This window comes from Danio aesculapii, chromosome 21 (assembly GCF_903798145.1).
Source record: "Danio aesculapii chromosome 21, fDanAes4.1, whole genome shotgun sequence".
Taxonomy (NCBI): Eukaryota; Metazoa; Chordata; class Actinopteri; order Cypriniformes; family Danionidae; genus Danio; species Danio aesculapii.
Window position 1 is genome coordinate 5,239,126 of NC_079455.1, and position 27,827 is coordinate 5,266,952.

The 27,827-nt window shown below is 36.1% G+C and overlaps 1 protein-coding gene across 2 annotated transcripts in view; it reads left to right on the top strand.

Annotated features, from left to right (window-relative positions):
• LOC130215261 (cytoplasmic polyadenylation element-binding protein 4) overlaps positions 1–20,614 on the top strand; it is a 35,125-nt gene extending 14,511 nt beyond the window's left edge. The window contains exons 3-9 of one of the 2 annotated variants that reach the window (XM_056447181.1): positions 1,921–1,944; positions 5,834–6,004; positions 8,209–8,298; positions 11,785–11,903; positions 12,068–12,182; positions 13,913–14,094; positions 16,906–20,614. In XM_056447181.1, coding sequence (XP_056303156.1) covers positions 1,921–1,944; positions 5,834–6,004; positions 8,209–8,298; positions 11,785–11,903; positions 12,068–12,182; positions 13,913–14,094; positions 16,906–17,133 — 929 coding nt within the window. In that variant the 3' untranslated portion in view covers positions 17,134–20,614. The remainder of the gene's footprint in view (positions 1–1,920; positions 1,945–5,833; positions 6,005–8,208; positions 8,299–11,784; positions 11,904–12,067; positions 12,183–13,912; positions 14,095–16,905) is intronic. The other variant, XM_056447182.1, reaches the window with a different exon arrangement.
• Positions 20,615–27,827: the final 7,213 nt, after the last annotated feature.

The following is a 27,827-nucleotide window of genomic DNA, read 5'->3' on the forward strand; positions in this document are numbered from 1 at the left end:
TTATTTGTATATAATTATTAAAACAATGAAGAATATATGTAAATATATATATATATATATATATATATATATATATATATATATATATATATATATATATATAACAAGTTGAAGGCAGAATTATTAGCCCCCCTTTGATTTTAATTTTTTTTTCTTCTTCTTTTTTTTATATTTCCCAAATGATGTATAACAGAGCAAGGAAATTTTCACAGTATTTCTGATAATATTTTTTCCTCTGGAGAAAGTCTTATTTGTTTTATTTCGGCTAGAAAAAAAGCAGTTTTAAATTGTTTAAATCCATTTTAAGGTCAAAATTATTAGTCTCTTTAAGCTGTATTTTGTTTCGATAGCCTACAGAACAAACCATGGTTATACAATAACTTGCCTAATTACCCTAACCTGCCTAGTTAACCTAATTAACCTAGTTAAGCCTTTAAATGTCACTTTAAGCTGTATAGAAGTGTCTTGAAAAATATCTAGTCAAATATTATTTACTGTCATCATGGCAAAGATAAAATAAATCAGTTATTAGAAATGAGTTATTAAAATTAGAAATGTTTTGAAAAAAATCTCTCCGTTAAACTGAATTTGGAGAAAAAATAAACAGGGGGGCTAATAATTCAGGAGGTTTATTAATTCGGACTTCAACTGTATATTTTATTTGTTACATTTATTATTTTATATTATATATGTAATTTTATTTGTATTATTTCAGGGTGCTCACGGGGTCTTAATGTCTTAAATCTCAAAATCCAAATTTTAGGTCTTAAAATGTTTTGAGTTTACTGAAATATTGTATTTACTGCTGAGGACACCGATCTGGACAGATTGTTGTGCATGCAGTTTGTTTGTTATAGCTTTTAAAAATTTGTTCATTTTTTAAAAAAAGTTTTAAGTGTTTAAGTGTTATTTATATTGAAAAAAAAATGTATAGATAAGTAAAGCTTGCTTGTTTTTACACAATAGTTAAATTATATAGCTAAGAATTATCTATAATATTGTTTTATTATTAAATTATTATTGTATTAAATTGTGTGTTTTTTTTTTGTTGTTTTTTTGAAAAGGCAAATAAAACTTTAATCTGGGCCATTTTAAAATTCCTTAGCGTTTAGCCCTTTATGAGTCTAAAATTTCATTCCTAATGGTCTTAAAAATGTCTTAAAGTCTTAAATTTAAGTCTTTAAAATGAAACCTGTAGAAACCTTCTTTTTGTATTTATTTATTTTATATAAAAAATGTATTATTATTTGTGTGCATAAAGAGGGCATAAAATGTTTACGTTAGGGTTTTGAAATAAATACTGTATATATACAAAATTTAGAGGTCACATTTAATTTATATTGATTTATATTTAAACAATTTTCTTTATGAACATTTGGTAAAACCAAGGATATTGGCAAAGTAAATCAACAAGTCTTTAAAATAAATGTATTGTTAAACGATTCCTGCTATCAATTCTGTTATGGATTTTTAAAATTGTAGCAGTGGAAAATAAAGAATTGTACATTTCTGGTGTGTAGTCATTTAGTGAACGACAAATTAATTTAAATGCTTAATGTATAATTTTTTTATTTATGCCTAAATGCATGCATGTCTCGAAAGATTGGATGAGTGTATTTTCTGACAGCCAAATCCATCTAGAAGTTTAGTTACACTGCTTTGTGGCTTGTTAACAGTGTTTAAGCTTTCGTCAACCAACTAATGTACCTGATGTGCAAACTGTACTATTTGGGGATATTGGTTTTGCTCATTCAAATTAAGGGAAATAAAATATCCAAAGGGACACATTTTCTTTAAATGCCTCAAAATGTGAGTCCGATTCAGTACTAAAGCTCAGTTCCGCTGTTTATTTATATGGTTTAGTTCATTTTGATTGGGAATGTGTTACTTCATTTGTGAACATCTTATTTTTACATGCAGCAAGGAATTATGGGAGGCGACGAGGTAAAGAACTTTTAACAAATCAAAAATGAGAAAAAGTATCGTAATTAAAAAGAAAAAAATCATCATAATAATTACAAATGAAATGATCCAGCATCTGCATGAAATGTTCTGGGGCATTGTTGATTGTTTGCATGCACATACGAAGCCTTCATTTTCATTCGTCTATCTGTTGTGTGCCTCTTTCCTGCTATAGTCCAGATTTTTATTTGTAATTTTTTTTGGTGAAGAGTAAATGTGATTGGGCCTTTTCTGTGGTCTGTGCAATCGCACGCACGCACACACACATATACATGCAGCACATATTCAGGCCACAGTTGTGTGACTAACTCCCTTGCATAAAGTTGTGTAAAGCAGCTCAGGTTTGTGTTCTGTCACGTCAGGGAGAAATTTGCTGGAGTGGCTTTAGCCAGAGTGCTAATGCTGCATCCTGTGTCAATACTGAAGCTTTAAGCCAGAGCTACATATCCACATGCTGGACGTTAGCACTTACCTTAAATATATTTTTCTCTCCTATAACCTAATATATAACCTAGTTAAAAAACAAAACAAAAAAAAACTGTGTTTTCAGTAATCTACCAGTGCAGTAAACAAAATAAAACTATTTAAGATTATTTCACTTACTGCAATGGCAGATTATATTGCATGTTAATTTTGACTGACTATTTCTAAAAACAAACATTTGTTATTATCTAAAATAAATGTTTTGATTAAAATTGTTTTGATATTTGGACTAGAAACAAGACAAACTCTAAATCAGGTCGCACACCGGAAGCACCGCTTGGCGCCGCGCTGCGGCACGCACATTACAGTTAAAAGTATCACACACCAGATGCACACATTCGCATGATATTTAACATGAAACTATTCAGATGGCGCTCTGTGGCGCGGCAGAGAAATGAACAGTGTCCTGAGTCGTGGCTGGGCCGGTGTGTGTACCCTGATAGAAACCTATGTTTAGAATTCTGAAATGTATGGCGCTGTGTGGCTCTAGGCGGCGCTTCTGGTGTGCGACCTACTTAATGGTGTGTTCACACCAGATGCGGATGAAGCTTTAAGCTCAAGTGATTTACATGTAAAGTTAATACAAAGACACATAGACATCCTGCGGCACTATTCTCAGACTCAACGGCTCTTATTCAATTTGAGCGATTTGCGTGAAACTCTTAATACACGCTGCTTCATTCGCGCGAATTGCGTCATTGCGCTCGAGTTGGAAAATCTGAACATTGGCGCTGCATTAACCAATCAGGAGCTTGATGTTGTAGGGGCGTGATCATGACGTAGCACCTGTTGTTGGTGTTCCGAGAGGAAATCCTTCTGCCAACATGGAAAATAGCTCATCAAACTGGGCTCGGCTTAGTTGGAAACACCGCTGGAAACTTCCATCATCCGGGTATAGTTTCTGGAGGAGTTGATGAACTCGCAGAGCTGGGTGCACCTCTGAAAAGATCTAGTGGACTCGGACATGGTGCCGAATCTACGCTGCTTTTCAGTCATTCTAAATCACAGCACAGCTAATCTCTCTGGATATTGTTATCCATTTAGCAACAAAGTTGAGTCACCAGGCAGACAAAAGCCCTGCCCATGACGTGTTGATTGTGAAGCAAATTTAATGTGCAATTGAAGCGAATTTGAGGTGAGAGAACTCAATGTTTATGCGTGTATTTACGCGGTTTATGCGTTTAAATCGAATTAGCGTGATTAATTTACTCAAGCCGCGTCTGGTGTGAACGCAGCATAAGTAAGGATCATATTTTTTAGCAGTTTGAGAATGATTTCTAAAGGATTATGTGACACAGAAGACTAGTGTAATATATTGCTCAACATTTTTAGATTTGCTATCACCGAAATAAACAGCATTATAACGTATACAAGATATGGATATGTAGTCAATAGTCTACTGGGTAAATGTGCCAACACGTAACTCTGAGGTGCTCAGGGTGACCAGAGGTCAAGTCCCGGCTCGAGGTCCTTTGGCGATCCTTCCCCTTTCGCTCTGCTCCCAATGATTTCCTGTCTATAATCTCCACTGTCCTATCCTAAAAATAAGTATATAAAAAATAAATAGGAGACTTCTTTTAAAAAGAAATGACAATAACAAAAGCCCACATTTTTAATCGGTGTACACATTCATCCTTTTAACTAGAGCTGCACGAAATTGGAAAATTTTGACATTGTGAATTTTTGTTTTTTTGAGATTATATATTACGAAATGAATACAATTTCATGAGATAACTTGAATATTTCTATTTGGAAAGAATAAAACATAATCAAGCTACAAGCATAGATGAAATAAACAGTGTTTTATGGTTTTCGGAGGAGTCTAGCAGTATTCAGGTACAGTAATTGAATAATCAAATGTAAAATAATACTACATAGTCTTCATTGTATGAATAATTCAATAAAATCAATCATTATTAAAGGTCCTGTGAAATTAAAATAAAAACTGCATGTTAGTTTCAGTCTGTTACTGTAGTTTTAAGGATATCTACTAGCTAGTGTGCTAGTATGGACGTAGTATCCGTGACGTCACTCAGCTTTCTGTAGAGCGCAAATGAAGCTACAAGTGGGCGTGGCCAACCATCGCCATTTTGTTCAGACCTCATCGCACTGACCGTGGGTAACCTAAAAAGGGCAAAGAGGCGGAGCATGAGTGGAGTTACAGATGCCTGATAGCATTTTGCTTAGATTATCAAGGCCACTTGAATGGTTTGTGCACACAGCATGCCATGTTATATAATTTTAGGAAATAATTCCAAAAGGCAACTGACTGTGTAAAGCCACATGAAACAAAAAAAAATATGATATACATGCCGAGTTCAGCGGCTAATCAGCCGGAATCAGCTGAGGTAAAGTGGCGCCGTCCACCAAGACCTAGCTACCACTCAAGTGGCCACACCTTTTAATTATGCAGACTCAATATAACTTAATATAAATGAAACGGATGTGTTATTAAAATATTCACCCCCTCACAGTTGTCATGAAAAGTAATATTAGCTGTAAACACAAATCGCTTTTGTACCAGGCTGTAAACACCTTTTTTTTTCTGCTGTAAAATTGGCCATTTTTAACATTCGGGTCAATAGAAATGTGCTCTAGAGTGGAGCCAGGACTAGCAGAATTTCGATGAATTGCAGATTTAGTTACTTCCGTATTAGCTTCATGAGTGGGAGGTTGCCGCTTGGTCAAAATAGTGACAATTTTCGTTTAGAAAAAATAAAACTGAAATAAACAACACAAGCTTGCTGTTTCTGCCTAAATGGACTGACAATTCATACTTTAGTTTACATCAAATCTTGACCAATCAAATGCTCTCTAATATCTGCCATGCCCCGCCCCCTTCAAGACTCTTCTCATTTAATGTGCGCTATCTCAACCACTTTCACTGACAAAATGCTACTGGCTGTTTTTTTTAAAAGGGGAGGAGCTATACTATATGTCCCACCCTCTCTTCATTATTTAGTTGAAATTATATCAAACATCTAATCAAAAGTGCATATTTCAAAGCATTTCATGGGACCTTTAAAGTACAGTTTCTTATGCCTGAATGCATTTAAAATCCTTATACGTCCTCATTGCAATATCGATGCTGAAACGATATATTGTGCGGCCCTACAGTTAACACAACTCTCTGTGTAGAATATGATAATAACCTGCTTCATCTTCGGACCAAAACTGTGGGCTATAATTTGTTTGATTTACAAGACCACAGTAGCCATAATTCCGAAATCCCAAGCAATCATAATTGCACGACCGAGATGATGCAATCTTAGTGTTTTCTTGGGCTCAGAATAATCCATCAGTGTAATTCATTTTCCTCTGTGGTGCAGGGATGTAGTATAAACAGCGATACGCAGATCATAATCTCCACCTTCTCCCTGTACCTCAGGACACTCTTCCCTGTTCCCGATGGAAGATGGCTTCCCGGATGAAGAGCGGGCCGATCAGAGCCTGCCAGGCCTCAGCTCCCCTCACTGCTTCCCACACCAGAATGGAGAGCGGGTGGAGCGCTACTCTCGCAAAGTGTTTGTGGGTGGCCTTCCTCCTGACATCGATGAAGGTATCAAGGACGTTTAGAATGCTTCAACTTTGGCCTGTCACGATAAGGAATTGTTGTTGTGCGACATACTCTCCCAGAAATTGTTACGATAAACGATATTATTGTCAGTTTGAGATCATTTGATGCCATTGATTATTTAATGATTATACGACAGCATAATAATGCAAATACCCATAAACACTTTCAAATACTTAGCATTCTTAAGGTTATTTAGATTGTATAATTTGATGTTAATGTCCTATTGTATATACAGTACTATTAAATATCCCATTAGGTAAATGCCCAATTATAAACATTGACACCGGTGAGGTAGAATGTAAATGTCATTGTAAAGTGACTTTAACGTTATTTGTAAAAATATATTGCAATGCCAACAAATGTTTAGGTCATCTCCAGGTACTGCATTATATATCGATATATTAATTATTGTGACAGGCCTACCTCGACTCTGCTGCTGTGCAGTTTCGTGCAAATGTCAACCTTGCCATGAAAAACAGAAAGTTTTCACCAAAACAGCAAAACCATTTCTAATAGGGATGCTCATAATAACCGATTAATCGTTAACCGGAAAGGTGCGTTTTTAACTGATTAATGGTATCAGTTAAATAATTGTAAAATATTATTATTTTTTAAGTTTTGCTGCATAAACGTGTAACAAATATTTGTTAACTCACGGGACAGTAACAAGTGCAACCACACGTGCCTACAGCATACTTGCCAACATTCAGATCTAAAAATCCGGGAGATTTTATCCGGGGGTGCGCGCAAAGTGAAAAGGGGGGGAGGGGGGTGTTGGGGTGCGCGGTGGGGGTGGAATTCCGGGAGTTTTCCGGGAGACGGAACAATACGGGAGATGGGCGGGAGATGGGTCTAAAATACGAGAGACTCACGGAAAAATTGGAGTGTTGGCAAGTACGGCCTGCAGACGTATTTTGCCGAAGAAGGATATTGCTGGTCACAGTTTGACATAGACGAGTTGATGCCAAACCAGCGCTGATGCTGATTGCCTCTGTCCTGGATCCGCGTCACTAATGCATCCGTTTTTGGAGAAAGACCCGCAAAATAAAGCTTTCTGAAATGTGCTCTCCTTTGGAAACAAGCTGGCCACAAGTCGGAGCATCTGGGTTTACTCTCCATCAGAGCGCGCTCCGGCACCGCTCATAAACACTATAGTTTTGATGATTTAGTGTGCAACCAACAAACAAAAAATACAGTAATTAATAGTTCTTATAAAATATACATTTTTAAAATAGCCTACATAATCTACGAATCAAACAAATCCAATGATTTTCTTGATTTTATTTTTATTTATTTATTTTTTTTTCATAATAATAACTCCGCACCAAACTGAGGCTTTCATTTTATGTTTATTTATCTTATAAACTTGTATGCAAGTTAATGCAATATCATATATAAACAACAAAACTTATATGCTATAGTAGCCTATACGATTACAAAATTATCTGTAATCACACAGCGTGCACGCACATGAATTGCGAGTGAGACGGAGAAAAAAAACCCACACAAGCTCTAAGGTAAAATCAGATGCTCAAGACGTAATCTTTAAACTTAGACACAAAATAGACACATAATTTTTTTTTATTAAATAATAACTTAATATTAATCTGCCCAATTAACCGTTAATATTCGGTTAACGAACGGTGGTTGTCAGTTGGCAAAATGAACTGAAATGAGCATCCCTGAAATCCCTGAAGTGTTTTTGTGTAGGTTTTTTCTGTTTCATATCTATAATGAAGCTTTTCCCTCATAAATGTAAAAATTCTGTTTTTGTTCTATTGTTAGCCAACCCTTATCCTGTCGATTTAGCATTATTGTTTCTTGTGCCGTTTTATTCACAGAATTTCTACAAAGTATGTTGTATACTGCAAACTTGCATGCGTTTTTGTCACATCTATAATGCATATTTACTTTCCTCATTTAAAATATAAAATATGTTTACAGATTGATCCCTTAAATCTGTGGTTGGTAGTTTTGGAAAATATTAACTTAATGTTTAAATATAATGTGAACATGTACTTTGTCTGAATTTTTGATTTGAGGTTGTACTGCGAATGTCACACCCATCATGCTTGATTTGCTCTGCTTCTAAAAACAAAAACAACTTTCAAGGTTTGTTGTTGTTGGCTTTAAACCTGTTTTCGCGCTAGCTCCGTGCTCTTAACCTGCAACATTATCTTTCCTAGATGAGATAACCGCTAGTTTTCGCCGCTTTGGACACCTGTTTGTGGATTGGCCTCACAAAGCGGAGAGCAAGTCATACTTTCCCCCGAAAGGTGAGCAAAGAGTTTGGCACTGGCAGGTTGTCCACAGGGTATTAAAAATGTTCAAATTGTCTACCCTTTCGTTATGTTCGGTATTTACTTTCAGTATAACTAGCTTTGATTGCAAAGCTATGACACCAGAAACAAGACAAAAACTAAAGTAAATAATGGAAGGGACAATTTATTTGACCAGTTTCAGAGTGATTTCTGAAGGATCATATGACAATGAAGATTAGAGTAATATAGCTCAACATTCAGCTCTGTTATCACAGAAATAAACAGTATTAAAATATATATAAGATATGTATAGAGTTTGGCACTGGTATAGTGTCCGCAGGGTCTTAAAAACGTCTGAACTCTTGTGTACTGTTCAAATCGACTACCCTTTCATTATGTTTGTGGCTGTTTTAGCCCCATTGACCTCCATTAAAACCAAATTTTTTAATTGCAAAGACATGACGCCTAGAAACAAGACAAAAACTAACACCAACAAAACCAAAAACTTAACACCAAGACTAAAACAAGACACCAAATAATCCTGCATTCTTGATTGTTGGTGGTTTACCCTTTTAGGAAGAGGTAAATTTTGTAATTTTTACAGTTGATCATCCGTTGGCAGCATTATTCCTTTAGATAGGCATGGGCAAAAAAATGTCTGCCTTATATATGGAGTTCTGTGGAGTAAAACAGCATATTATAGTGCGTGTATGTAAATATACTTACTATGTTTGCTATGTTCTGAGATCTGAGCTGCTTATTTTTTCAGATATATCATGGTAAGTGTGCAAAGATTTCTCACACACGCTGTACTTCAAATAAAAGCTCGAAACTAAGCTTTTTTTGCACTGTAACTGATGATCAACAGTAAAAATTTTGCAACAAATTTTGCCTCTTCCCAACAGGGAAAACCACCAACATCAAGAACGCATGACTATTTGGTGCCAAGGCTTTGCAATCAAAAAATGTCATTGTAATGGAGGTCAATGGGGCTAAAACAGCAGCAAACATAGCAAAAAGGGTAGTCAGTTTACCCAGAGTGTGTTGAATTTCAAATTGAATTGTATTGAATTTCAAAATTACAAAGCATTTTTCCAAAATGTGACAAAAGAGGATTCCACCAAAAATCATTCCATTTGCTGAAACAGAGACAGTTGTGGCCAAATTAAGCCTCAAAACCCCTCAAGTATGAATGAAAGCATCCCCAACAGCAGGTTAAATTAAGAAAATAAAAATAAACAAGGTAATTAAAAAAATTCACTTAAATATTGTGTTGTGGATTTTTAATCATTTTAAAAAGGTCTTAATTGTCTTATGCCTGTTTAAAGCTACCCAGTAGGGCATATGAGAAATGGTCGTGCCCAACTGAGCCAGGTTTCTCTCTAGGTTTTTTTTTTCCTTCACTTTCGCCCATTGGTGAAGTTTTTTTCCTCGCCACTGGCTTGCAAAATTCGGGACTTTTAGAGCTGCGCATTGATGGATTACTCTTCAGTGTTTGGAGTGAATATTAAAACACATTGAACTGAACTAAACTGAACTGAACTTAAACTGAAAACTGAACTACCCTGTTTTAATTCACTATAATCTTCTATGTGAAGCTGCTTTGACACAATCTACATTGTAAAAGCGCTATAGAAATAAAGATGAATTGAACTGAATTGAATAGGGCCAATCACCAACAATACATCTCAATATAACATTACAACAACTCTGTTGACCAATTTGGTCTAATTTTCTTTCACGCAATCGCATTTGTTAACAGTTGTGTTTACAGATACCTGGTTAGGACACTGACCTGGGGTCCATACATTTAATTTTAGTTTTAAAATTTGTCCTTTTTATGTAATATTTAGTATTGTTGAAACAAAGTGGATGAATGCATTAGAGTTTGCTTGTTTTGACACATTTAAAATAGGTGGCTAAGAAATAACTAGTAACAGTTATTCACATTTGATTTCACATTTAGAGAAACTCCTTAGCCTTTAGTCCTGTGTAAGTCTGAAATTTAATTCAGAAAGTCTTACATTTGACTTGGTGAAACCCTGACACTAGATCACTGTATAAAAGCTTTCTTTCTCAGGGATCGAGCATAAGAGAAACATTCATTTTTATAATAAGCAGATAATGATATATATTTGTGGCTTACGTGATTGCTATGACAGCACTTGTTTACTGAACTGAAGGGATCATTTTGTCATCATTTACCTCAAGTTTTCAACCCACAAGACTTCCGTTGGTCTGTGGAACACAAGAGTGTGTTTTTGAGGAAACCAGAGATATTTCTGTCTCAGATGTTCAGATGAAGGAAAAAAATGATGAAAAATCAATTGATCACGTTAAAATGAGAGTTAATATGTATGTATTTTTACAAATTTATTCACTCATTTGCATTACTGAGAGCAGGAAAGAGACAGGCTGCACTGTAAGCAGTATCTTCCTAAAATAATTTTATTAAAATAAATGATCAACAAATTAATCTGTCATGATGGTCTCTAAAAGGACATTATCTACACCAAATTATAAAATTCCAAATTAGAAAAATACTACAAACTACTGTTTATGAAAATACTTAAATAACAGACAAATCCAAATCCCCAACGCAAACAGGCTATGCGTTCCAGACCAGTTCAGCTCGATGACATCTCCTGTAGTCCTATTTAGCAACTTGATAGCAATCGTCTTTATAAAAAAGAAGCGTAGCTGATTTAAAAAATATATACAGTGCTCAGCATAATGGAGTAAAGCCCATTTGGTAAATGAGTATTTATATCTATTTCTCAGTGAATATAGGCAATGTATTTTGATGCATTGAAACAAAACAGATTTATTAAACCGATATATTTATTAAAATAATATTTTTGTCAGCAAACATATTGAAAGATAATACAATTAAATTCGAGCAAAATATTGCAAAACAACAATTTTTTTTTTTTATTTACATTTTTTTGCTTCTCCTGATTATTTATTTTTTGTATTTTTTAAAATTTGTATTTAATATTTTTCTATAACATAAATTTGGGTGTACTACTTTTTGGACCGTTATCGTAAGTTATTCGTTATATCGTAAGTTAGATGAGCTCCAGATTTGGCTTCAGGACTGACTAATGTATATGCACAAATATAATATTGAATAGCTTCCTATTACAAATATGAATTTAAAAGATAGATTTGTGAGGGGTGTGCTTGTATATGCTGAGCACTGTAACTGATGTGTTTTATGTTGTACAATTAAACATGAAAGTATTTTGAGTTTGTGGCTGCCACAAACCATTTTTAAGCGATTTAACCGAAGTCCCATAAAAACAAAACAAAAAAAATTTACTTTTGGGGCGAGGGAACCAGAACTGCTAAAATCTTAACTCGCTTCTGGATTTTTGCATACAAATTGACGTCATAGTTCCTCCATTCAATACTATCAGCTTTTTTTTTGTTGTAATTTTGATCTCTAGTTATTCTGCATTTCCTGCTGTTTACTAACTCATTGCATTTTTATTTCCAAAGGTTACGCTTTCCTCTTGTTTCAAGATGAGAGCTCTGTTCAAGCCCTTATCGATGCCTGTATTGAAGAGGACGGAAAACTCTACTTGTGTGTTTCCAGCCCCACCATTAAAGACAAACCTGTAAGGATCAATTGCACTACTGCAACTCAGTTCAAACAAGTATATAGTACATTGGTTTTACTTTTGTATAAAGTCAAAACTAGCCTGTATTCTGTTGAAACGTTGGTGCAACTAAGGATCTGTTGTGTTGAATTAGTATTTATTTATTTGGCTTATTATTACAGGTCCAAATTCGCCCGTGGAATCTTAACGATAGTGACTTTGTGATGGATGGATCACAGCCGCTGGACCCCAGGAAGACCATATTTGTGGGTGGAGTGCCACGTCCACTGCGTGCAGGTGTGGATGCTTTGTTTATGCCTTTCCATTTGCATAAACACACTGTGATGGAGTAACCAGGGCTTATTTTTGCACCAGGAAATGTCAATGTTACTCCTTCACAATTGAATTCAGGAGCCATTGAATAGTTCCCCTATAGTCTAATTTACCTTTGTAAGCACTGAGGGAAAAACCTCATCCATTTTCTTGTTGTTCTTTTCATCAATCATTACTGGTTATCTCTCTGTGGGTTTTGCAAATGGTTAACATATGAAAAGTATTAAATAGAGTTGGCCACTCACACACATTACTCCATTCGATGCTCAAATTGTAAGTTAAACCTCATTGTTGGGCCATTTTGAACGTTGTTGTATGCAGTTAGGATTGCGTAAATAAGTAACTCTCACTCAAAAATACTTTACAAATATGTACGTATATAGGGTTAGTGTGATTTAAGTAGGACATGTTCCTGAATAAACGTCTATGTCGATCCTGGGACAATATTTCAATCAGCCAATCAAATTGAAGGGATAAGTTTACATTTTATGTTTATTTTTGGCTTACAGTTAGGATTGTGTGCTTCTATATCATCTTCTGTGAATTATTTTTATATATAAATATTTCCCAAATGATGTTTAACAGAGGAATTTTTCACAGTATTTCCTATAATAATTTATCTTCTGGAGAAAGGCTTATTTGTTTTATTTCGGCTAGAATAAAAGCAGGTTTAAATTTTTTGAAACTCATTTTAATAGCTCAATATTATTAGCCCCTTTAAGCAATATTTATTTTTGATTGTCTGCAGAAGAAACTACTGTTATACAGTGACTTGCCTAATTACACTAATTAAGCCTTTGAATGTCACTTTAAGCTGAATACTAGTATCTTGAAAAACATCTAGTAAAATATAATGTGCTGTCATCATAGCAAAAAGAAAAGAAATCAGTTATTGGAGATGAGTTATTAAAACTGTTAAGTTTAAACTGTGCTTTAAACATCTTCACTGTAAGAAATATTTTAGCTACAAAAATCCTTCAGTCAAGAGCAGTAAGGGATTTTCTCCTTTTGTTGTTTGATTACTAATAAAAACAGGCGGCAGCAGGAATATTGCGCGCTGTCACTTTAAGAATAGTGCGGCTCTGATATGGTTTCTCTTTCACATGTCTTTTGATTCTCAACTTGTTTGTTTATTACACAAATGAGGGTTAATATGATTAATCACTAAACACCGCGCTCTGACACAAACGTGCATGTATTTAAAGCGTACATCAAAGCGCTTACATTAAGATGCCGTTAGATGTGTGTGCTCTGCTCGCTTCGCACTTTTAAAAATATGAATGATTCGCATCCCGTGCTGCAAACGTTACATTACAGTACATGCTTTGAGTCGTTTTCACGTGGAACTGAGCTTTGCAGAGCAACAAATGTGTACAACTGGAAAGGGGGCGGTATATGATGGAATAATCGTTTATCTCGATTAATGGTCTTTCATAATCTTTACAAGCTAAAACCGAAATCGAAACCGGATTTTCGATTAATTGCACAGCCCTAATATGACTCTTTGGTGGTGGTGTTGTTATTTGTATGATTTTTTTTTTCATACAATGAATGTTTATTAAGAAACTGATATGATTGTATGTTATATATTGTGTTGTGAATAAAGCCAATGCTGCTGATATGGCATTAAAACATAAAAAAGATATGTACACAATGATTTCAGAGCATTAACTCCCGTGTTGTGTTTCTGGCAGTGGAGCTGGCGATGATCATGGACAGGCTGTATGGCGGCGTGTGCTACGCAGGCATCGACACAGACCCAGAGCTGAAGTACCCCAAGGGCGCAGGGCGGGTCGCCTTCTCTAATCAGCAGAGCTACATTGCTGCTATCAGTGCTCGTTTTGTACAACTGCAGCATGGAGAAATCGATAAACGGGTCAGTGGCAACTTCCACCAAAAACACACACGCACACTCCCCTTCCATGAAATGACATTGATCTTGCGAGCCTCACAAACACTTAAGCTCAGTTTTTGGACTATGATCTTACCCTGTTTGTCACATTATGGCTTGTTTTTTGGCTGATAAACAGAGTTTTTTTGCATACAGTATTCAACATTTGATGTGGTTCAAAACCTTTCATTAAAGTTGTCTTAAAACTATTAAACAACCCCTGTTCTTACCTTAGGACAATTTTTATTACTGTAGTTATAGTGTAAAAGTAACGCAGGACTTTTTATTGCAAGAAAAATTGGAAATGGTTCTTAATGATCTGAATCTGAAATCTCCAGTGAAGGAAATGTATTATGAAACCCTAGTGTGGTTTTACTTTTTAGTTTTATTTTCATCACTATTTTCCTCAAATTAACTTTTAAAATATGTCAATTTTGCATTGTGGTCCATGTTTTTAGTATCATAGAGATACTATTGTATTGTTTTATTAATATATATTAGTTTGTTTTATTTTTTTATGCTTTTCAAATAGTCATTTTGTTAATTTTAGACATTTAAAAAGATTTTATTTAGAATAAAGTCATTATTTTATTTATATATATTTATATAAAAAGTTAAAAGTAGTTTATGAGCACTGCTGTGATATTTATCTTGCGTGTTAGATAAAACCTCAGATGAACAACAACATAGCATTATAGCATTAGCAAAAATAAGTCAGGCACTGCTAATCAAATGTCTGAACTGAAGATTCAGCAATTGTTGGTGACCGCCAATGCCAGTCCGACTGCTAAAGTTAGCTAAAATTGGGTCATGCAACACGACAATGATTTAAAATACACCAGGAAATCTACAACAGATCAGCTGAAAAAGAAGAACAACAACAAAAATCAAGGTGTTGCAATAGTCCAGTCAAAGTCCAGAGCTCATCCTGGCTGAAATTCTGTGCATAAAATACTCCAAATCTCCTCCAGAATCAGAGCTCAACACTAAGGATAAGTTTTGGTGGCCTAGTTGGGCCAGGGGTAAAGATTTTTTTTTGCTCTAACAAAATTTTCTCTGGCCCTACAAAAAATAAATAAATAATAAAATTAGTTAATTTTATCCATATATTTTAAATGTGTCAAAAACAAGCCACATATTGTTTTATACATACACATTTTATTCAAAATATTGATACCTTTTATGTGTTATTTCATAGGAACACAACAAGCGTAGTCAAACCCTATTGAATTTCACTTCATAAACTTATTGGTTACACTTACATTTGATCACCCACATTAAAACATTGTAGTAATTGATAGTATGTACACTGCAAAAAATGTTTTTCTTACGTTGAATGTTTTGTCTTGTCTTGCAAATACTATAACATATACTTAATTATGTACTTTTACCTTAAAATGGTTCTAAAATACCATCGAACACTGCTTTTCTTACATTTTTTTGTCTTGCTGCTTGTCCAAATATCTAAAAAATTCTTAAATCAACATGCTTTTTCTAGACAAGCAAAAAAACTGTTATGTTTTCAGAAGGATTATCCCGAAATGAAATGAGTTGTTCCTTAAAACATGCAAAACAGTCTGCCCAGTGGGGTAAGCAAAGTATTCTAGTTTTTCCTCTTGACATAAAATTATTATTATTTTGCTTGTTTAGGGGAAAAAACGTACTTTTTACTTATTATTTCCTAAAACAAGACAATCTAGAAAATGCTTCTTGATTTAAGATTTTTAAAAATATTTGGACTAGAATCAAGACAAAAAAGTTTAAGTAATCTATGTTCTACAGTGTTTTAGAACCGTTCCATGGTAAAGTACATAATGCTGTATATGTTATGGTACTTATAACATTTTAATAAGTGCTACAGTATACTGTAGTATTAACTATCATGTCATTAACTGCTAAACTGTATTGAATGTTGTACTAGACTTTGGTTTCTAGTATATTGTAAAGTCAAGCTGTTCATTTGTTTCTCTTGTCAAAGCTGATATTTAAAAATCAGGGCTGACAGTGGGTGCTATATGAATATTATTATATATATGTTTTATTTTGCAGATATATTTGACTGATTTTCTGTTTCCCTCGTCATCTATTAAATCTGTTAAGGAATTTTAGGTTAAACAAAAGATTTTACTATTTATCGAGAATCATGCCTTTTAGATTTTTGGCATTTGTCAACTTTAACTGTGCAATCATTAGTGAAAAATAGAAAAAATTGTAAAAATACCTACAGTGGGTGAAATAAATATTCAACACATCCCCATTTTTTTCAGAAAACATATTTCTAAAGGTGCTGTTGACTTAAAATTTTAACCCGATCTTGGTAACAACCAAAGAAATACATTTATGCAAAGAAAACAAATCTAATTACTTTACAAATGAAGTAATGTGGAATAAAATAAAATGACACAGGGAAAAAGTATTGAACACATGAAGAAAGAGAGGTGTAGAAAGGCAGTGAACGCCCAGACAGCAGCTGAAATCTCTCAGTTGTTCGTCATAAACCCTTTGTCCCTCCTAATTGTAGATTAATATCTGCTGCTTCAGTCCAACATCTACGTTAGCAGGATGATGAAGGCATTTCAGCAAGACAATGATCCAAAACACGGCCAAAGGAACTCTCAAATGGTCAAAAAAGACTCTTATTCTTGTTTTAATTTTGCTGTGGAGACATAATATTGAGAACTGAAAATGTCATGAAAATGCGCCATATTTGACTAAATCTATTTAATAATGCAAAAGCTCCAAGCATTTCGTAGGAAGGACCCGCATTTAACCATGTGCTGATCTCTCTGGGTTTAGGTGGAAGTGAAGCCATACGTCCTGGATGACCAGCTGTGTGATGAATGTCAGGGGACTCGCTGCGGAGGCAAGTTTGCTCCTTTCTTCTGCGCTAACGTGACCTGTCTCCAGTATTACTGTGAATATTGCTGGGCGGCGATCCACTCACGCGCCGGCCGGGAGTTCCACAAGCCCCTGGTGAAGGAAGGAGGCGACAGACCTCGTCACATCTCCTTCCGCTGGAACTAAAGCCGGCGGGGACGGGAGGAGAAGAGCGGGAACGAGCAGGAGACGGAGGAGCGTAGCCTAGGAGGAGTCGCAAAATCATCATCTAAATAAATGCACTTTTCTGTTGCTGGTTCCTTTTTAGTTTAATTTAAGAAGAAGAAAAAAAGACAAACGACAAAAAAAGGATTTTAATTTGTCATTTAATATATATGGAAAAAAAAGAAGATTCAGGAAGAAAAAGAAAATGTCTAATCCATCTCTCTATTTTTTTATAACTCCATTCTATTTAATTTTCAAGTGCACAGAGATGTGAATATATTGAGTATTAGTATAATTTGTCAGTAGGTATCTGCATGACTTTAGAATTGGCTTTTTTTCTGTTTAACCTTGCGATTTGGGAAGTATTACGTCCTATTTTAATTTAACGGAAAAGGCGAAGGAGCAAACGCGAATAGTGAGAAAAGGTGCGGGAAGAGTGCACTTATTTCTTTACAGATGTGTGGTTTAAGATCTCAGTTGTTAACCAAAGCTTGGGATTTGACGAAAACAGAAGAGGCGAATTCTCTCGACGCTCTGTTTTTATTTCGTGCGTGTGTATACTTTAAGACCATGCTAATCTTTAATGTTGACAACAACTGATTCCACAACAGCTGTCTGGATTTGATCTCCATGCAAGAAAACTAATACCTCAAGCTTAGCTGCTAGTTTAAGTCGAATATATATTTAAAAACGACAAAAAAATAGATAAAAATCAAGCTGGTCTAACCCGTTCCCCCCAGGACGGCAGGAAAAAAAAAGGAAGTGACATCAGCAAACAGCACATTGAGAAAACCTGCTCTGTCGCTTCCTGATTAGAATTGGAGATTCAGCATCCTTGTGGGGAATGTACGTTGGTAAAGTTGCAGTAGTCTGCCTGCGAAGCTGGTTCGAACGCGTGGAACTTGATTTCGTTTCTGGTCCTGCTTAGCGTCCGCGTTCTTTCAGGCTGTTAGCGGCAAGCCTTCATTTTTAATTTAGTTTTATTTTAACTCGCAATATGTCTCGTAAGCCTTTCCCCAGAAGCCCCCCCGAAAAGAGGTGTACGTACGAGCAGAACAGCTACTTGAAAGGGAGGAAGACAGACGAAACGATGAAGCTCCCGTACCGCAGCCGCAGTGTTGAAGTGTGAAGCATAACTGAAGGTAGTCCATGCATCTCTCCTCCCCCAACACTCACTTTCAGACATTAGGGAACCAAAGATGGCTGTTTCAGTAGCTAGTAAAACCATGGACGTTTGCAGATTTAATTTTGCCCCCCCTCCACCCAACCCCTAGTCTTCATCCCATTCGATATTTAAAGACCAGACGGGCTCCAGCAAACCAAAGATTGGCCTTGAATTCATCAGTCCTAGCTACACTAGTGAAAATCCTCAAACGAAGAAGACGCGCGTAATTCGTCAGGTAACGGCCAATTCTCGGAAAACCGATTAGCGCTAAAGTCAGGGAGTCAGTGATCAGTTGATACACTAGTGAGAAACTGCGTCACTCGAGCTGGTGGTGGTTGAACGTTTTCAAAGCGAAACACTTTTTGACGAATTTGCTGTTAACGAGAAACGAAAAAACGAAAAAAAAAAAAGATTATTTTATACATGGCCTGCTGATTTTTTGGTACAGTGTTTTCTAGCTAAATTATTTTGTCATGCACATATAAACATTTATTATGCACTACTTTTCTAAATACGTTTTTGTTTTCGACAGTCATTTTAGGCACATTTTTCACGAAACGGAAAAAAAAAACTCCTTTTTGCAATACCTCAATTTTTCACATTGTGAAAGGTAGCTTTTGTACTTTTGTTACTGAGAGATCTGCATATATGGAAACTTTCATTTGAAGAGAAAAGTGAATTTAATATATCTTATTTTCAATTATGCTTTTTATACATTTCAGTGCTGAGGAATCTTTACAGCTAAAGCAGCACGCACTTGTGTTGACGCGACAAATCTGCAGAGGAGAGAGAGCGCTCTTGTACACTAGATTTCAATTGGGAAAAATGATCCGACAGCAGCATGGTAAGAACACGTTGTCGTTCATGTCAAGCAAAAGCTCGTCTTTTTGGTTTCCTCTCTCCATAGCTGGAACATAAACTATAATATAAGGAGAATGCTAAATCTGGTCAGTTCACGAGAATGGATGTTTGATGTTTAGATATTTTAACATTTGAAAATATACATATATACATATATATATATTCTTGAACTGCCAACTAGTTCCTATTGTAACCCTTAGCATGCATGATGAGAAGAGAAAATAAAAAAACCGTACATGAATTAGCTCTTGAAATTAATCGTTGTGGTTGTGCACCAGATGTTTCTAAAGCTTTGATTTGAGGCCACCCCCACTACCTTGTTATTATTCTCTATGCCTTTCCCCGTAATCCAGTATCGATAGGATGCACAGAGGAAAAATACAGATATATATATACATTAAAAAAAACAACTATTTGCAGTGCAGGACGAAAGCATCTTCTTTAGTACGCTGTGTCGAAAAGACTTGAGAACTTCATCCCCACTGTCTGTTTGAAGTAAATCCAAACCCGTTTGGAGGAAGGGGAACTTAAGACTTGAATGTGGTAAATATGTTGCAAGTTAACGTCGAGTTGTTATGTGCAATACTTTTTTTGAACTTTTTTCCAGATAAAAAAAAGAAAAAACAAGACTCTTTGCAATGTAATTCTTTAATGCCATTTTTAATTGCCGACATTTAAAGAAGATGTTAATATGTTTTTCACAGTCATTTTCTACTGTTATTGTAATCCTTTTCATGCTGGTGTTTGTAAAAAAGAAACAAAAAAAAGACGAAATCAACCTATTTGTACTAATATAAATGATCGAAGTTATTTTTAAAACATTAAAGGTTTTGTGCTCATTTCGCTTATTTTGTTTCTTTGGAGCTACTGTGATTGATCGCATTGTAATTATTAGGTCAACGATGTATCTAGCTGTTTATCGGTCTATTTTTAATTGGAATGTATAATTAATTTTTATAATTTTGATCAGATTTTTGTTATATTTTTGAGGTGAAGCTTTTAATATGTTAAAGTGTCTAGTTTTTACTAATTGCTATATTGTGCTCCACAATATATGGTTCACATTTTCTGAAGGAAAATAAATATTTAAATATCTGTCTGTTAACGATGTTACTTAATGGCGAAAATTTCAATAGTTTTTAACTGTGTATGGGAAGGTTGTCGTATTTATTAATAGCATTTTTTTACTTAAGATATCACCTTAATTTTTATTGTCATTTCACTTTATAAGTTCCTATTTTTGTATTTTGCTTTCTAATTAAGTTATGTTATACGAAATGTTCATATTCTAGGAGTTGGTCTGTAAGTGCTAGTGAAACGAAAAGAAAAATCTAATGTTATTTAATTGTTTGCAGCCAACTATTTATAACAATATGCATAATTTTTAAATATTTGTAATGTGAAATGTTGAATGAATAAAACTTAACTGTGACGAGACATCCGATTCTCTCTTGATTTATTGCGTTTGTGTTTTTTTCTGAACTGTCGTCGCGATTACAGTTGTGCATTTCAGCTGTTCGTTTGGAATTGTAGTTATTATTTTTTGACCTCCCTAGACTCATGTGACTGGAATGTTTGTGTACACATGTACAAAGTAGCCTGAAGCAAGAACTGCATTTATTTTCTCCACAGAGAAATTGATTTTTACCAGTAACCTAAACCATTGAAGGGATAATTCACCCAAAAACCTAATGACCTCATTGTTTACTCTCTCCCTCATGTGGTTTTAAACCTTTATGAGTTTGTTTCTTGTGTTTAACACATAGGAAGATATTTTGGGGGAATATAAATAAATAATCTACCATGTTTTTAAATTCATTAGATCTCATAGAAATTAAGCTTTGTAGTCAGTGAAAGTCAGGGAATTTGATATTCGTTTTAAAGTAAGAACCCTGATTTTGTAATATATATATATATATATATATATATATATATATATATATATATATATATATATATATATATATATATATATATATATATACACAGTCAAGCCCAAAATTATTCATACCCTTGGCAAATTCTGATAGCACAATGAAACAGTAGCAATACATCAAAAATTCTCAACAACATCAGGCAGCCTGCAGAGAAACTTTTCAACATTTCAGTATGGCAACGACGCAAAACACACAGCAAAATTGGTGAAGTCATGGTTAGCAGTAAAAAAAAAAAAGTTTTGCAATGGCCCAGCCAGAGTCCTGACTTAAATCCAATCGAGAATCTGTGGAGGGGGCTAAAAATATCAGGGTGGTGTCAAGCAGACAATCCAAATTAAACATTTTGTAGCTCATCGCTAAAGATGAATGGGCAGAAATGCCAGCAGAGACATGCAAAAAGCTGGTCAGCAATTATAGGAAGCATTTGATTGCTGTAAAATAGCAAACAAAGGATTTTCTATTGATTATTGAGAAGGGCATGAGCAACTTTGGGCATTTTATGTTTAAATGCAGATAAAAGTTGAGAATTATTTTTATTTTTCCCACAATAATGTCTCGTCCATCGTCTCATTTTCTTGTGGGAAAAGTCAGTCATTTCAGGTTAAAAAATGCTAGTTGATTAAATGTAATTTAAAGTCAGACTTTACCAGGGTACGAATAATATCAGGCTTGACTGCGTATGGGTATATAGTTATAAATACAGTAGCCTATTTTTCCTTTTTCAATTACTGTGCTCTCAGTGGCGCCATCTGTTGTTTCTTAAAGGCGCTGTTTATTTGTTCTGATTGCATTTCTTTGACTCAGTCAATTAGTCATAAATCAGTTGTACCGTACTCTCTGAAGTGTCATACAGGATAAAAAGAATTCAGAAGCAATATAAGACCATTTTCACTTCACAACTCGTATGCCAGCCAACACGAATGTTATTAGATCTGTTTTTTTTTTGTCTCTCACTATTTTATTCATCTTTTTGAGCTCCACAACAGATCAACTTTTACCTTATAAACATCTTCATAAACATACGACTGCTTCTGTGAATTTTTTTTTTTTTCTGGGTTGTCAGCCATCTTGCTGAAGTAATGAAGTATGATCCGCCCTAATAAACCACTGAACATGCCTCAATTGTTCCCTTATATCTCTCCAGCTCCAGGAAAGGATCTGTAGAATAATAGAAAGAGTGCAATGAGATCATCCTCGTCTCTGTCTCTGGAAACAAAGGTTGAGCTCTGTGTGTAGTCGGGTCACAGTCTAATTATTTATTCCCCATGAGACTGTGGGACAGGAAATGTATCTCTGTGCTGATGAGCGGTGTCAGTCACATCACACTCATTTTGGTTTATCGGATGGTAAACGGATCGATTATCAACTGAAGCTGTGCATGATGTGACATCAACACCACACCTATTAACAGGAAATGTACATGAGTAAAGACTATTTTCTCTTAGGCTTCGTATCTTAAACGAATGAGTAGGAACACTCCTCTCCATGTGCACCGTACACTTCCATCTTACAAGGACTCAAAGAAAGCAATGTTTATTTGTGAGTGTACCACAAATCATGTTGCACTAGTTCTTGTTGAACTTTAATACAACCCCAAATCAGAAAAGTTAGGACAGTAATCGCAAATAAAAAAGTAGTGATTTCTAAATTTACTTTGACTTGTATTTCATTGCAGGCAATACACCAAATATTATTTAAGGTGTTCCTCATGAATTGTATTCTTTTTTTCCCCAAAAAACAAACACGTTTTCCAATTTTAGTTCTTGGTACATTCATTCATTCATTCATTCATTTTCTTTTCGGCTTAGTCCCTTTATTAATCCGGGGTCGCCACAGCGGAATGAACCGCCAACTTATCCAGCATGTTTTTACACAGCGCTGGATGCCCTTCCAGCTGCAACCCATCTCTGGGAAACATCCATACACTCATACATACACAAATACACTACAGACAATTTAGCCTACCCATTTCACCTGTACCGCATGTCTTTGTACTGTGGGGGAAACCGGAACACCCGGAGGAAACCCACGCGAACGCAGGGAGAGCATGCAAACTCCACACCCAGCTGATGCTCGAACTTGTGACCTTCTTGCTGTGAGGTGACAGCACTACCTACTGCGCCACTGCGTCGCCACGTTCTTGATACACATTTGAAAAAAAGTTGAAACAGTAAAGCTAATTATCTTCTTTATTCTCCATTTCCACCTGGGGATACTCTTCCCGAGGCCCTCAGACTATGCAGAGTCACTGATTCGATCCAAGACCAACGACGAGATGATCCCAAGGTTTCCATATCCTGGACCAGGCCGTATTCTGAGCAGCTACTGTGATGGTCATGGAAGAGTGGAGAACATGAGACTGATTCCTGTGACGCTCCAGAGACAGACGAGTCTTCGCTGAGGCCAGCTTCCAGCCTCCGCCACTGAGACTGCAGCTCTGCACAAGACGTTTGGCCAGCGGAGCCTGGTTTCTCTCAAGGTTTTTTTTCTTCACTTCCGCCATTAGTGAAGTTTTTTTCCCTCTCCGCTGTCGCCACTGGCTTGCATGGTTCAGGATCTATAGAGCTGCGCATCGTTGGATTTCTCTTCAATATTTGGACTCTCAGTAGTGATTATTAAACCACACTGAACTGAGCTAAACTGAACTGAACTTAAACACTACAAACTGAACTACACTGTTCCTATTTACTATGACCTTTTATGTGAAGCTGCTTTGACACAATCTACATTGTATAAGCGCTATACAAATAAAGGTGAATTGAATTGAATTAAAGCATTTACCATTTTGTAATGTTGCCATTCCTTTTCACAACACTTAAAAGATGTTTAGGGACTAAAGACACCAAGTGATGAAGTGTTTCATGTCTTAAGGTGGGCAACAGAATGGGGTGTTTGTTGTTGCAGTTTGCACTTCAAAATGTGCCGCAGATTCTTTATTGGAGACAGGTCAGGACTGCAGGCAGGCCATTCAAGTACCTGTATCCTCTTCCTCCTTAGCCAGGACTTTGTGTGGTTTTGCATTGTCTTGTTGAAACATGAATGCGCATCTCTGGAAAAGCAGGCAGCATGTTGTTCTCCATAATCTCTATGTACTGTTCAGCATTAATGCTGCCATCACAGAAGTGCAAGTTACTTTTGCCAAGGGCACTGACACAACCCCAAATCATGACAAACGTTGGCTTTTGGACTTGCTGGTAACAGTCTGGATGATCTTTTTCTTCTTTAGTCCAGAGCACACAGCCTCCATTTCTCACAAAAGTACCTGAAAAACTGATTCATCTGACTACAGTACATGTTTCCACCGTGTGATGGTTCATCCCAGATGCCTCCTAGCCCAGAGAATTCGTCTGCGCTTCTGGACACTGTTAACATAGGGCTTCCTTTTGGCACAGTACAGTTTTAACTGGCATTTGTGGATGTAACTACTTATTGTGTTTAAGTAGTCCTGAGCCCATGTGGTGATATCGCTTATGGATGAATGACAACTCTTGATGCAGTGCCACCTGAGGGATCGGAGATCGTGGTTGTTCAGCTTAGTCTTGTGCCCTTGTCCTTTACCCGCTGAAATTCCACCAGATTACTTGAATTTTTTAATTATGTTATGCACTGTTGTAGGTGAAATATTCAAATGTCTTCCTATCTTTCTTTGAGGAGCATTGTTTTTAAACATTTCAATAATTGTCTTACATATTTGTTGGCAATCTCGTGATTCTCGGCCCATCTTTGCTCCTAAAGGACTAGACCTTTTTTGGATGCTGCTTTTGTACAATCAGCTGTTGACATCACCTCTTTCAAATCACATCATTATTTAACCAGTTCACCCGATTACTAGCCCTAAACCACTCCTGCACCTTTTTTTTAATGTGTTGCAGGTCTGAGTGACAGGAAAGGATGTATATTTACAAATGAAATGAAATTGACCAGACAAAACATGAAATATGCAATGAAATACAAGTCAAAGTAACTTTAGAAATCACTACTTTCTTTTTATATTTGTGTTTTTCATACTGTCTCAACTTTTTCTGATTTGGGGTTGTACCTCTATCTTGAACAATATTATAGTATGTGTATAGTATTATTAGATTACCGCTCTGGTATGTTAGTTATGTATAGGTTTAAAAAAGCTCTTACATCCAGTGTTGTGTTACAGCATACTTCTAAAAAAAATTTTACTTCTAAAGTAAAGTGTAAAAGTTTTGGACGTGTACACTCACCGGCCACTTTATTAGGTACACCTGTCCAACTGCTCGCAAATAAACTAGAAATTAACACAAATTTCTTATCAGCCAATCACATGGCAGCAACTCGATGTGTTTAGGCATGTAGACATGGTCAAGATGATCTGCTGCATCTACCGAGCATCAGAATGGAGATATAATATCCATTTTACATATTAGGCTACTAAAGCACAACAACAGCCTTATTACGTTCATTAGATGTAATGTAAATTAAGTTTTTAGTCAGTGAAATTCAGCGAGTTTAATAGTTCTGGCTTGAAGCCTGGGAATCTCTTTCTCCGTTCTTCATGCTGGAGAGGATCAGACTGCGCAAAAGGTGTGGAGAATGGGTCACATCGAATACGGTCCCATCTGATTGGCTGAAAGGTACGAGTCGCCTGCTTCTGCCAGGAAAGTTTCAAAACACATACACACACGTATCCAGGTGGAGTCGTATGTGAAAGAGGATTTGCACATTCTCATTCAGGATGAACTCGCAAATTTTAAACATTCAAAACTTATTGTACACTCTTATATGTGAATTTGGTTTCATGCATGGCTACGCATGTGTACATCGTGTCTTTTGCGTGTTTATTCGTCTTAATAAATGTGACCTTCTTTAGCTGAAAAATTTATATGTTCCTTTTCCTTTGGCTTAGTCCCTTTATTCATCAGGGGTCGCCACAGCGGAATGAACCACCAACTTATCCAGCATATGTTTTACAGTGGATGCCCTTCCAGCTGCAACCCAGTACTGGGAAACATCCATACACTCTCAAATGCACACACATACACTATGGCCAATTTAGCTTATTCAATTCACCTATAGCGCATGTGTTTGGACTGTGGGGGAAATCGGAGCACTAGGAGGAACTCACGTGTACACGGGGAGAACCTACCGTGGGCTCAAACCAGTGATCTTCTTGCTGTGAGGCGACAGTGCTAACCACTGAGCCACTGTGTCGCCAAAAATATAATTATTTTGCAAAATATATTTGTATTTTGTTACTCTCCTACTATGAATTGGTTAATCCAGAACTATTTACAGAAAGCACATTAAAAGTAACTAATTAAATTTCTTCAAAATTAAAAAGTAATCTTTTACTTTTTTTGCGGAAAAGTAATCTACTTTACTTTGTAACTGATTACACCCAACACTATATTATTGGTTCAGATGATGTATAATTCATATATGTGACGCCCTCTGGTGGCTAGAGATAAAACAGTCAAATCAATATACACTCCCCGGCCACTTTATTAGGTACACCTTACTAGTACCAGGTTGGACCCTCTTTTGGATTCAGAACTGCCTTAATTCTTCGTGGCATAGATTCAACAAGGTACTGGAAATATTCCTCAGAGATTTTTTTTCTTTTTCCATATTGACATGATGGCATCACACAATTGCTGCAGATTTGTCAGCTGCACATCCATGATGAGAACCTCCTTTCCACCTGGTGACTGTGGAGGCTGTTTGAGTACAGTGAACTCATTGTCATGTTCAGGAAACCAGTCTGAGATGATTTGCGCTTTATGACATGGTGCGTTATCCTGCTGAAAGTAGCCATCAGAAAATGTATACACTGTGGTCATAAAGGGATGGACATGGTCAGCAACAATATTAAGGTAGACTGTGGCATTGACACAATGCTCAATTGGTTCTAATGGGCCCAAAGTGTGCCAAGAAAATATCACCCACGCCACCACCAGCCTGAATAGTTGATACAAGCCAGGATGTATCCATGCTTTCATGTTGTTGATGCCAAATTCTGACCCTACCATCCGAATGTTGCAGCAGAACTCGAGGCTCATTAGACCAGGTAACATTTTTCCAATCTTCTATTGTCCAATTTTGGTGAGCCTGTGTGAATTGTAGCCTCAGTGGTCGTCTGCTGCTGTAGCACATCCGCCTCAAGGTTGGATGTGTTGTACATTGGGAGATGCTCTTCTGCAGACTTTGGTTGTAACGAGTGGTTATTTAAGTTACTGTTATCTTTCTACCAGCTCAAACCAGTCTGGCCATTCTCCTCTGACTTCTGTCATCAACAAGGCATTTGCGCCCACAGAACTGCCGCTCACTGGATATTTCCTCTTTTTTTGGATCATTCTCTGTAAACCCTAGAGATGGTTGTGTGTGAAAATCTCAGTAGATCAGCAGTTTCTGAAATACTTAGACCAGCCTGTCTTGCACCAACAACCATGCCACATTTAAAGTCACTCAAATCTCCTTTCCTCCCCATTCTGATGCTCAGTTTGAACTGCAGCAGATCGTCTTGACCTTGTCTACATGCATAAATGCATTGAGTTCCTGCCATGTGATTGTCATTTTAGAAATTTGTATTAACGACAGCTGTACCTAATAAAGTGAACAGTGAGTGTAGGTAGCAGTCCCATAATTGATCAACTTATAAATATGATTAAAGTTGATTTGATCATTATAAGTACACTTAATTGCACTTATTGTCAATTCTGCATGAGCATTTAATGAGTGTTCAA